We start from the raw sequence: 12,963 nt of genomic DNA, 5'->3' as shown, positions 1-12,963 counted from the left end.
TTTTCCTACACTTTACTTTCTTTACAAGTTCTTATCCAAAACATAACGTAAGAGTTTAATAATTCGAGTCTCTATCTCACCCAATTCTCTCTCCAAAAATATCTATATATATATATATATATTATTTGAATTAATTAATATTAATTATGTAATAAATCATCACATGGTTAATTATTAAATATGGTTGATTACACGTATCAATTTCAAAGGACCCCAATTATGGAAAGAAAAAAAGACAATTCTTTTTCTTCTAAAAAATTTGCTAAAAACAAAGTATAATAAAAATTAGGTTTTAGTTTTTGTATTTTTATTTTAAATTAGTTCATTCGAGTTAAAAAGTTACGGACTTACTAATTTTTTTTATTATTCGAAGTAAAAATTGAATCAAATATTATTTAATCTCGTTCGATTACGGACCGGAAAGAAAATTTTAGAACTTAAACTAATGTGTGGGGGAAAAAAATTGAAGCTTTTTATATTTTGGGAGAAAAAGTTGTAAGCTTTAGTTTGCATTTTAGAGTAAAGATTATTTCTTGACCAATTATTGTGTATACCCAAGTTCCAAGTAGCAAATTTTGAACCACTCAATACATATTAGAGATGGAAAACAAAATAAAATTACATTATTTTGTTTAGTTTCTTTTTTCAAAATTGGAGTTCAATAACTTTTTATGGCACAATGTTCAAATCGATTTGGCATGGTGGATAACGACATGATTGTTCTCGTCCTCTTGCATGGACACCAGAAAGCTACTGTATCTACTAAGAAGAAGCACGAGTCTGAAGCTTCTGATCCAAGGAAAGCTTATTCATCAGAAGATTCTGAGTTTAGGATTACAAGAAAATGGAGTCTTCTCCAAAAATCTCATAAACCTCTACCTCTCCTGCCGCCAGCTTAACTCTGCAAATCTTGTTTTTGATGCCATTAAAGACCCACTAGACGTTTCTTTATGGAATTCCCTTTTGGCAGGTTACACCAAGAACTCCATGTTCGTTGAAGCTCTGGAGCTTTTTGAGAGACTATGGAAACACCCTGGTGTGACACCTGATTTCTACACCTACCCAAGTGTGCTAAAGGCTTGTGGCGGGTTGGGAAGAGTTGGTTTGGGGAAGATGATTCATACCCATCTGGTTAAAAATGGAGTTGGGTTTGATGTTGTTGTTGCAAGCTCTTTGGTGGGGATGTATGGGAAATGCGGTGTTTTTATGAATGCATTGCAGGTGTTTGATGAGATGTCTGAACGAGATGTGGCGTGTTGGAACACTGTAATTTCTTGTTATTATCAGAGTGGGAAAGTAAAGGAAGCTTTGGATATTTTTGAGAAGATGAGGGTTTCTGGGTTTGTGCCGAATTCGATGACGATTACAACTGCAATTTCTGCGTGTGCAAGGCTTTTCGATTTGCAGAGAGGGGAAGAGATTTATATGGAATTTGTGAAAGAAGGGTTTGTGTTGTATGATGATCATGTTAGGTCGGCTCTTTTGGATTTGTATGGAAAATGTGGTTGTTTAGAGATGGGTAAAGTTGTTTTTAAGCAAATCACAAGAAAGAATTTGGTTGCTTGGAATTCAATGATTGCCGGATACGGTTTGAAAGGGGATAGTAAATCATGCATTGAGCTTTTGAAGAGAATGAATAATGAAGGGACTAAACCTTCTCTAACTACATTGACAAGTATTTTAATGGCTTGTTCAAGATCATCTCAAGTTCGACATGGAAAATTCATACATGGGTATATAATCAGAAACAGAGTAGAAACAGATACTTTCATTAACATTTCACTCATTGATTTCTATTTCAAGTGTGGTAGAGTTCAGGCTGCTGTACATATCTTCAAGAAGACGCCAAAGATGGATGCAATTTCATGGAACGTTACGATTTCCGGGTATGTGACAATGGGGAATTATTTCGAAGCTCTTGGCATCTACAATGACATGAGAGAAGCTGGTGTTAGACCAGATGCCATAACTTTCTCTAGTGTGTTATCAGCTTGTTCACAACTAGCTGCCTTAGAGAAAGGTAAAGAGATTCACAGCTCTGTAATTGAGAGTGAGTTGGAAAATGATGAGGTAGTGATGGGAGCACTTCTTGACATGTATGCCAAATGCGGGGATGTTAACAAAGCACTGCAAACTTTCTATAAATTACCAGAAAGAGATGCTGTGTCTTGGACTACCATGATTGCAGCGTATGGGTCTCACGGCCAAGCCTTAGAAGCACTTACCCTTTTCCGGGACATGCTAAAATCCAATTCCAAACCCGACCGAATTACTTTCCTAGCAGTTTTATCAGCATGTAGTCACGGTGGTTTGGTCGATGAAGGCTCTCATTGTTTTACTCAAATGAGCAGAGACTACGGGATTAAGCCCGGAATTGAACATTACTCGTGCTTGATTGATCTTCTCGGACGTGCGGGGAGATTAGAAGAAGCTTACAGGATTCTTTCCAGAACCCCAGAAATGAGAGAGGATGTAGGGTTGCTTAGCACACTGTTTTCGGCGTGCCAGTTGCACCGGAACCATGAGCTAGGAGAAAAGATTGCAGGTTTGCTAATTGAGAAAGATCCCGATGAAGCATCTACCCACGTCGCTTTATCAAACATATACGCGTCTGCGAAGAGATGGGATGAAGTGAGAAAAGTAAGATTAAAGATGAAGGAGTTGGGACTGAAAAAGAGCCCTGGATGTAGCTGGATAGAAATTGGGAGAAGGGTAGAGCCTTTCTTTACAGAAGACAAGTCACATGCTCACACACAAATGATCTATGAATGTCTGACCATTCTTAGCAGCCACATGGAAAAGGATGAACTACAACCATTTTAGAGCCTGGCTCCCACCACCCTCGGCTTTTATTTTCAACTTTTGTTGGTTTAGAAAAATTTTAGTGTCATTGACAATTCATTGAAAGGAGAAAAATATTAATTTTTTTATAAAAAAAATGAAAATATATAGACTCAGTTTTTCCCTTGCAAGATTTCGTTAAAAGTTATAATTGGAATCATCATTCTAATAATAATCAGAGTCTGATATATAAATATATATATATATATATATATATTATACATATAAATCTAGCTGCTTAATTCTAGTAATGCTGCAATTTTAATACTATGTTAATATTCTTTGTTGCCAATAATTAAGACCCAATAAGTAGGGGTATACATTCCGATCCAAGTGACTTGCAACTCCCTGTTCCTAACATTTCAAATATGCATGCCAATGTAGAATAACACAATCTTTGGGAACAATTTCAGATTTTTCTTCCTCCAAATTTACTGAAATTCGCACTCGGTTCTACTAAGAGATGACATCAAATTAAATTCGTAGAGAATTTTATATGAAATTAACAATGCAAATCGATAAAATTTAGAATACTTTAACTAATATTTCCATTATCTTATAGTTGAGTAAATATAAATTTACAAATGAAATTTTAATTTATTTCCGAATGCAGCCCAAAATCAATCACGCAACTAAAAGTTTTTACTTTAGAAATCTAATACGTTACCTCAACTCCGAGACACACATCACCCAATGGATACAACTCGAACATCCTCCAAATAGCAATATACATATTCCGATCGATCCGTCAAGGACTTGAGAAAAAGGTATGCAGTAAAATAAATAAATACATCGCTAACCCAAAAAAAAAAAAAGAAAATCAACCATCGCAACAGTAAGTAAACTCGAAAACATAGCGCATTACGGACGAATATAACTATGGAACCAATTTGGTGGAATTTCTTAACTGCTAGATCTTGCTTCAATAAGAAAAAGCTCAGCCAAAAAATAAGATCGAAAATGAAAAGGAAAACAAAAAAAAGGAAGTGCCAGAGAAGAATGAAAGAAGGGGGAATAAATAGAAAACTGCTTGGAATTGTATTATTTCCAAAAGAAATAATTAAAAAAATTACCTTCGTAGAAGAGTTCCTATGGCTAGGTATGATACCCACAATACAAAATCTACAAAGCTTTTCGACATCATATACCTTCAAAGACCCTCAAACTGTATCCAAAATATTCTCCCCGACTTCCCCAAAAGTCGCAAACCCCTGAAAGCAGACCAACCCAAAAATTTTGTTGCAATTTCCAGCAAAAGCTTCCATGTCAGCTACACGGCTCAAAATCCATAAAAGCACCTGCCCAACTATGAAGAAGGTAGACGGGATCAACATTATGGGCAAAGTTCGGAATGGCCCAAGATACCGATCGATAATTTGGACAAATAACAAGGACCCAACAGGTACTTTGATGACAACAGGCAACCCCAGAAAGATCAGCCTACCTTGCAGTATATTACATTACAGGGCCTATTTATGTTCTAAATCCGACCTGCAGCCTAATAGACAATAGTTATGTGAGTATACTACTAAACAATCTTATAAATATCAGTTGTTTGCTTTAATGGACATAGCAGTCTGTTGTGTCAAAACCAACCTTCTAGATTCTGGAATAGTCAAAATCCCAAAAACTTAAATATTATCTACTAGCTTAGAAAAAAAATGTTCAATGTATAATGCAATAATTTGTAAACATAATGGAAAAGAATCCACCAACCAAGGAAATAATGTCCTTGCCCAAGTGATTCAAGATGAAAATGAAGACCTCTTAAAAAGTTAAAAGATGGAAAACAAGACAACAAAGAATAATTAGTTTTAAGATCAAATTTGGGAACGGGGAAGTGGAATTTCTGCTCTTTTTCTTAGATGAAATTTCCATCCAATATTTTCCAACAAACCCCATAAATAATTGCACCATACGACCAGAAAGAATACAAAAAGTAATCTAAATAAAGATAGCACTGACCTCCTCCCAAAAGCCGTACTAGTCACCTGCCCTGGCCCATTCTGTAATTAAGAACCAGGTCCTCAGATTTCTTCCATATATATGCCCGCACAGTGGCTAAGCTCATGTCCGGTGATAAGACCTGGAATTACACCAAAGAGTTCCTTACTGCAACATCAAGACTGTTAAAAAACAGAGAAAAAATCATCTGCTTAACGGCAAAAACACACGTTTGCTCTTTTAAAAAAATTCCATATACTTTGAGGAGATTCGTCAGACCACTTCCAATATATTTGAAACCCAACAAATTAAAAATAAAATAATATAAGTTTTTTTCGAAACTACAGCCAGATAATGGCAAATCAGATAAGCACCAAGGAAAGGTATTTGAACCAAGCAAATTATCCGTCCAACCCCATTTTACCATGTCAGCTCATCATTTACGAAAAAAAAGAAAAAATAAATTCTCATCTTTGATAAACACAAGAACATCATAAAATTAGTATTTATAAGTAAAACAGTTGAAAATTAGTAATTGATTCCATGTACTAGCAATATACTTGCCTGATTATTGCATAGTATCTCAATAGCAGGCCTAATCTTTTGCCAAGGCTTCAACCCAGACCGGAAAGAGGCATCTCCAACCACTGGATGCTGTAGTTGCCCTCCAGGAGCAAAGGTTCCCTCAGAGGTTCCGCTTTCCAGTGGTTTGTCTAGGACCATTTTTTCTATGACATAATTAATGACCTACGAAAGCATTCAAATAAAAGCAATTCAGTTAATGTTCTGAACAAAACCAGACACGACATGCACAGCAGTAAATCCAAATGGATACGTAAGCAGAAACCAGTACTTTCAAATTGCACAATGATTAACATAATAAAATTAATTTATACACATCAAGAAGGTGCAGGCTATCAGATGTTTAAAGGAAAGCTTGACAAGTTTAGACCATATTTCTGTTAAACTAAAACAGAGGGTTGACTGGGAATCAATTATTCTTTGCTACTAATGCAGTAGAATCTAATTAATGACGAGTACAAACAATTCCTCTCCTTTGTTCTCAACCTTTTGCCTTCTGCAATGTAGCAATACTAAATAAAACGCCACTTAGTGGCAGGCAAAGAGTAACTGAGAACTAATTTATCTGCATCAGAAACTCAACATAACAGAAAAGTCATCAAGGCTCACGGCAAGTAACAAATTTGTAGCTCTGCTACTTTGATATCTTGCTTTGCCTGCAACTAATTTAGAGGTCTCGAATCAAGGTCCGGCAGATGTAATTTTTTAGGAAACTAAATGCTAGAAGTATACCTTTCATTAAAAAAAAAAAAAAAGCTAAGAATATACCCACAATGCCCTGTTGCACAGACCCAAATAAATTAGCTTCAACACATCTCAGATAAGTACCCAAGGGATGGATATAATAGCTTGACACTTCATAAAAAAACAAGAAAAATTACTGAAACACAGAAAAATCTTCCTTCAGCAGAACAGAATGATAAAAAAACCTACTTTGTGTATTCTCAATATCCGAGGTGCACTTAGTTTTCCCTGTGTGAGGATCTGGACAGTTGAACCTTCACATGGATGCAGGTAGAAGCTGCACCTGAAAAAATTAATGCACACTTCTGGCAACAGATCAAGAAATAAAAAAGCACCCTATTTGCAACAGCTTGAGAAATGTAAAAACAAGAATAATCAAGACAGTATTTCAAAAATGCAGCTTATGAAACACAGAAGCATCTGAAAAGAAAATATCCATGGACATGCAGGGAGAATCAAGAAATAAATGCAGAAGAATAAGAAATCCAACATTAACTGATTCCTCTAAGTAGTACACTCTCAATTAACCTTTTATGTTATGCAGAAAGCTTTAAGTTTAACTTTATATGCTGGAAAAGGGAAAAGAAACAAGTACTCAAAAGCCAAACAGGGATGCCATGGCTAAAGACCATGCACAACACTCATAATAATGCCTTCGACAATGATTGAAAACATTCAATCATTTATTGCAGGTATCCGCCACCAAACCGAAGTACAGCAACAGAAGATAGCAATCCTTCTCCAGGTAAAGGAAATTTGCAGTAAAAGTTAAAACTCACTTGGTATTTTCTCTAGGAGGTAAGCGATTATTCAATACACACTCTAGACACCACCAAGGAAAGTCCTTCTCGTCTTCGGTCCCATCTAATTCGGTTATTTTTTTTCTCCACGGGCCTCCTTGAGAGCCCTCGGTAATAATTGAAGGAGGCGAAACAGTTGAAAATTCAAAAGGTGGATATACAATGGAGTCATTGTCAGCATTGCCATCCATATCAATTCTTGAATGGGTATGACTTCTGGTGGCAGTGTCCTTTCCAGAGGGAACATCCCCATTGGCTGATGCTTGGCTTCCAGATCTTTGCTTTCTTCTTATCAACCAATGAGCCAATAGACCTTTAAGTGTTTCACGGGCTAGGTTAACCTGCATGCCAAATTAGTCAACAAATCTAGTGGGCTTAAAGATAAGTTATTACATCAGATAAACCTGTACAATACAGGCTTTCTGGAGATTGCAGGATCTGTTTTCAAATAGAAAATTTAGGCACTTACTTCTTTGAGAGAAATGTTATTTTGCTATAGGAATAAAAAAACGTCATATCTTACTTATTAATTGTAATTATAACTGCCTACAGGTTCCCAATTGGCATCCACCTAGAGCCTTGTGAACAAATTCCCAATCATCCATGGAAAATAACTGTTCCACTAACATTAAAAAGGTTTTAGTTTTCTTAGTCTTTTATAAAGCACTTGGAAATTTGATATAGTATTGTGATCCTCTAGGAATCAAGGCGTTGTCAATGTTACATAGTCATGCCTAGTGTCCTTAACATGAACAAAGACACAGTAAAGAAGCTACTTAGAAACTTAAAATCATACTAGATATTCTTTACCTTTTTCACATAAAACATGTAACATAATTCAAAGATTATTTTTTTCCTTGAAAAGAGGAAAAAAGAAAAAAAAAAGGAAAAATAAGCTAACCAGAGCACCAAGGGAATGCCACCAAATTACTGGTAATCTAGATAGAGATGGCTGCAAAAATCTGCCTATTATATAAAATACTTCATTTAACAGAAAGTGCATTAGTAACAACAAATAGAATATCTTTACCTTATCATCCTCAGGTTTTCCAGTAATGTTGAGGTCAGCTGAATACATCTCAGCTGAGAAGCATTGAGGTGTATCCAAATGTATGGACAAGCATCCAAGCCTAGTGTCCACAGTGAACCATGCAGGGATGCTTACCTAAGGCAATATAGACAATAAATAAAAATCAACAACTAAACTTCGCTTAAAATTTTCCACTGCAGTTAAAGTGTTGAAATATAAACCAGCAGCCATACCATCTCAAATAATTTTTCTTTTTTCTCCTCAAATGAAACCTTGAAATGTTGGGGAAAAAATACAAAATTAGTGCAAAATCAAAGAACTATAAGCTTCATAAATCCAAATAAAGAGAAATGCAGAACTTATCAGTTGAATAATTCCAACACTTCCATATTGGTAAGAAAAAAGAACTAAAACCAAAGAATAAAAATTCCAAAGCAGACCTTTCCATAGTCTTCAACAACAATGCCCCTAGTGATCTCCCATAGCTTCACTGAGCCAGCAGTATCCTAGGAAAAAGCATACCAGATTCACAAACTGCATTTCCAAAATCCAGTATAGGTCATATCATGAATGGATGTATGTATCATCTACCTTAGTCAAGACATGCCTTCTGTTGTTTAAAATTTCATGCTGCACAATTGCAGGAGTTCCAGCAATGGTAAAGGTTGGTTCTTTATAGACAGGAACCTGCAAATAAACCCAACTATCACTGGATCAATGATAGAGAAATTGCATGCGTCCCATGTGCATAAGAATAACAAACAATGCAATAAAATAGTAGGACCCCAAGGGATGGAGGAATTGAAAAACTGATGTGGAAATGAATTTTACTGCTAGTGTGCTATGCATCTCAAGTATAGGTGATGTCTAAAGATCAAAGATGAAAGAGCTATAATAATGAGAAAAAGAAAAAGGAAAAGACCAAAGAGTATATAACACGTGAATGCAACTACCTTGCAAACAAAGAGACATAGATTACTTACTGGAGTAGATCCTTCTAAGGACACCCTTGCTCTTGAAAAAGACAAGTTTCCAGCCAAGAACGAACCACCTCTCTGAAAGACTTTCTGAGGATTCCGTCCATCAGCAGGCCATCTATGAACTGAAGAATCAGTTGTTGCAACCCATATATTATCATCATGTAATGCCAACTGCAGAATGGGATGTTCCTTTGTGCAAAGCAAAAGACTCTCCCTTGTTGCCAAGTCTGTCAAGTATAACTGAAGAAATATTGAACTAAGCATCAAAAAATTCATAACATTGCAGATATTTGAAAAAAACAAAAAGAGTTGAGAGAAAATGAGGCAAGACTTCAAAACAGGGTTGATACAGAATGTACTTACAGAGAGATCTCTCCCTCCACTATAAACATGACTAAATGTTGGGGTGCTTGCAAGTGCCCAAACAGAATCAGTATGCACAGCATAAGAATGCACACATCGCTGCTGACCCAGGTCCCAGAGTCTACAAAAGAAATCCATAACAAGGACATTTCTTCCAAATTTCTACAATTACAAACAAACATAATTATATTGCACAAATGGAATGGTACTAAATATCCACCTGATCATAGAATCTGAAGATCCTGATAAACAAAACCTGCAAGTTTAAAATTAAGGCATTTCATAATTTTAAAAAAAAAAGAAAACATAAAGCACAAAAAGAAATTAAATTGATCTTGTGGTTTAATAGTTTGTATATTAGTAATACACCTGAAGATTCCAACTAACCAACCTGCCAGTAGAGTCCAGAAGCAGAGCCCTGATGTTATCTGTATGCCCCCTTAGCTTCATAGTCTTTGAACCAGTTCTTGGGTCCCAAACACGCACAACCTACAAGAACTCAAGAGGTTATACAAACTTGCTCTCACAGAACACGAACCTCTTCAGTTTTATTAAACAAAAAGACCCTCTAAATCATCAAAATATCATAGAAAGTATATACAGTTTGTATATGTTGCATACCTTCTCAGTTCCACCAGAGACGAGAATGGTTCCACTATCATTCATTGCCAATGCATAAACTGACTCTTTATGGCCCTTGGCAGATATCGGGACATACCCATGAGGTTGAGACGGATGCACAGAAATGTTGTTGCTTGAGCTAATAGTTCGTAAACTCGTCACAGGTAATGGATGCCCAGAACCATTGACACCATTTGAACATTCATCTTCTGTTGCATCACTTGACTTGGAAAGGGGTGCTAATGCAGCTTCAATATCCCATACAAAAACCTCCCCACCAAGACCACCCGAGGCAACAATATTGCTCTAAAATGCATGACACTAAAAGAAAATCAGGAAATGAATTTGGTATATCTAAAAATATAATACTTAGCACAATTTGCAGGACAAATTAAATGAACTAAAAAAACAGGATTGCATTGATAGGAACCTTTCATCCATGTAGTTAAAAATATCCACAAAAAATGTGACATAGACATTACATTTTTTTCTGCAGAAGCCAGACAAGTAACATAGTCAGAATGTTGACGGAAGGTCCTCGTCCAAGCTCCATCAGACAAGCAATCCCATGTCTGATACATCCCACCAATGATGAATGAGTGAATAAAGCCAATTAATTCAATATTCTCCAATTAAAATTTTGGAGGGTTGGAATCTAAAGTGACAAACCAACCTTGAGGGTGGTATCCGAAGAACAAGAAACAAGTGTATTCTCGCCAGCAAGGATACAATCATTTACCTGCACAAGCAGGAATAATTCGTCATCACTAGCTCTATAGCAAAATATATGCAAATAAGCTTGCTGGGGCAGTGGTGATGGTTCGTTGTTCCTATTTCACAAAATATCCTGACAAAGCTACTACACAAAATAAATTTAATGCATTCTGAAATACCATCCGGATAACAAAGCAACAAAAGGCACTGAAGTATGAACCAAAAAAATAGAAGTTCCAGAAGGGGTATCAAACAAAATGAAAATAAACAGCTGCAAGAAAAAATGGTATACCCAGTCAACATGTGACTCAAATGTAGCAGAACATGTAGCAGCATCTTCGCCCAATGACCATCTCTTTAGTGTACCATCACGGCTTCCAGAGAAGAGGTAATCACACCCTTCAGTGACAGATGACTTTAATAGAGACAAACAGTTTACGCCTGCACAATGCTGCCAAATGGACATTTCAAAGGAGAGCAACATCAGAAATTGATATATGAATAGGCTGCCTATATGAGCAATCCCATATTTTTCCTGAAAATGGAAGTCAGTCCAACGCCACTAAAGATGGCAACAACAAAATTTTGAAAGGAACAATGGAAGCACACAAAAGATTTGATGGAACAAAATAAAACATTGAACTTACTTAATTGTCATTCAATTACAGGGTATCATACATATCACTGCAGAAAATATTAGTTGTGAAATGTTATTTCTAAGAGCCTCCAAAACTATGATAACATGGGACTATTGTCCATAAACATGCTAAAAATGCACACTGCTAAAAGTTTATTCTGCTCTAAAAAAATATGAAATGCCACCACTTCCCTAAATGGAATTGATTAAGTCAGAGACATTCAACCTAAAATGACCTAAAGATGCCATAAATATTCACTAAAAGATAGCGAACTCCAGAAAATGAAAAACAATTCTATGTACAACCTGATATTTTGATCAACAATGCACGTATAACATTGTTACATATCCAAATAACCACACAAGTAAATGCATTATGATAAATGGTCATTACATAGTTTACCTAGACTCACTTGAGTAGAATGCATCATATCATAAATAGATGCAAGCAATTCCTAGTCCAACGCCAAAAGATAATAAAAGGAATCTAAGTTAGAATAGGAAGCTAAAGAAATTATGAGAAACAATGTTATGAAAAATAACTCATTTAAATGATGATAATAGCAGTTACCAATCATCACCATTTATTATTGATTAAATAATAACAATAACAACCACCACCAATCACCAGCAATGATGCATGTTAATAAAGAATCTGAAAAATATGTCATTAGCATAGCTAAAAAATGCTTATAGCAATAACTTAAATAACTCAAATGACTGCAAAACAAATTGACCTTGGTATCGTCAGCATCATTCAGCACATATGTCAGTCGTTTCTCCTTACGAGGACGAACAGAATTAGAAGTGTTCCCTGCACTACCCACCCGGTGCATTGCAATAAACCCTGCATAAAACAAATAAATTGAATGATGACATAATAAGAAACCCAAAGAAAGAGATTCAGAGATAAGAACTCACAGAAGTAGCAAAGATTTCCCAAATCAAACAGAAAAAAAGCCAAGCAGATTGGAACTAGTGAAATTCCTAAATGCACCAAATACAGAACAACAATAAACTTATTTATTTGAAAAGAAACCAAAAAACAAAAACATATAGGCTATTCACACAGTATCGAATGTCAATCCAGAGTCGCTCTATCGATATGAACGCAATAATAACGCAGGACACAACATCAAAACCAATATAAGCAAGAAAACAACAACTCTGTTAATCACTAAACAATGTTTACCTCGTCAACACATTCCATCACTGATTCACAAACAAAAACAAACTCAGTTTGACATCCAATTGGTCGCTTATCTCCCAAATTACCGTCGTGTTCACGATAATTTAAGAAGATCGAAACCCTAAGAACCAAGTCCATATACTTCCCGGCGATAAAAAGCTAATAAAATAAAACCTAAAATGCATCGAAACTGAATCCAATTAAAAATCGTTTCAAAACTAAAGTGACGGTCCTCTCTTCTCCAGTGATCGGGGCAAGATGAAAACTAAAAGGCCGAGGAAATATTAAGGATGGTGCTCAAACCTACCTGCGCGTTAAAGGAGAATCCAATGGTGCAAAACGATGCTATTTTGAGGAATTGAAACACAGGAGTTCGAAGAGATAAACCCTGATATTTATATTCTTCTTTTTCGGGGTTGTATTGATGAGTTTGTTCAGTTGAAGATCACCAGCGAGAGACAGATTTGGGAACGAACACGATCAACGGACTGAAAAACTGAACGTGGAAGTGAAAAAAT

At 35.9% G+C, this 12,963-nt stretch overlaps 2 protein-coding genes across 5 annotated transcripts; one reads left to right on the top strand and one right to left on the bottom strand.

The window, feature by feature from the left end:
• The first annotated feature begins 481 nt into the window (after positions 1-481).
• Positions 482-2,972, top strand: LOC110809650 (Tetratricopeptide repeat (TPR)-like superfamily protein). The gene has a single exon (XM_022035537.2). It carries the CDS (start codon positions 736-738, stop codon positions 2,821-2,823), a length of 2,088 nt encoding a protein of 695 aa, XP_021891229.2. The 5' UTR covers positions 482-735; the 3' UTR covers positions 2,824-2,972.
• Positions 2,973-3,856: 884 nt separating this feature from the next.
• Positions 3,857-12,963, bottom strand: LRS1 (Transducin/WD40 repeat-like superfamily protein). 4 transcript variants are annotated; one of them, XR_002538872.2, is made up of 20 exons: positions 12,753-12,963; positions 11,994-12,103; positions 10,912-11,070; positions 10,579-10,644; positions 10,388-10,477; positions 9,906-10,211; positions 9,676-9,773; positions 9,505-9,540; positions 9,285-9,405; positions 8,925-9,161; positions 8,533-8,628; positions 8,382-8,447; positions 8,175-8,213; positions 7,942-8,076; positions 6,891-7,252; positions 6,301-6,394; positions 5,350-5,532; positions 4,807-4,927; positions 4,286-4,339; positions 3,857-4,147 (listed from the first exon to the last, which is right to left on the bottom strand). XR_002538872.2 is itself a non-coding variant. In XM_022035512.2 (19 exons), exons 2-18 carry the CDS (start codon positions 12,090-12,092, stop codon positions 4,829-4,831), a joined length of 2,286 nt encoding a protein of 761 aa, XP_021891204.1. In that variant the 5' UTR covers positions 12,093-12,103; positions 12,753-12,963; the 3' UTR covers positions 3,857-4,339; positions 4,807-4,828. The 4 variants fall into 4 exon arrangements, 3 of the variants coding, with proteins under 3 accessions (XP_021891204.1, XP_021891205.1, XP_021891207.1); XM_022035512.2 differs by having other exon boundaries at positions 3,857-4,339; XM_022035513.2 differs by lacking the exon at positions 4,286-4,339.

The sequence above is a fragment of the Carica papaya genome, chromosome 6, assembly GCF_054855325.1.
Source record: "Carica papaya isolate Zhongbai chromosome 6, ASM5485532v1, whole genome shotgun sequence".
Lineage (NCBI taxonomy): Eukaryota > Viridiplantae > Streptophyta > Magnoliopsida > Brassicales > Caricaceae > Carica > Carica papaya.
This window is presented reverse-complemented; position numbering and strand designations above follow the sequence as displayed.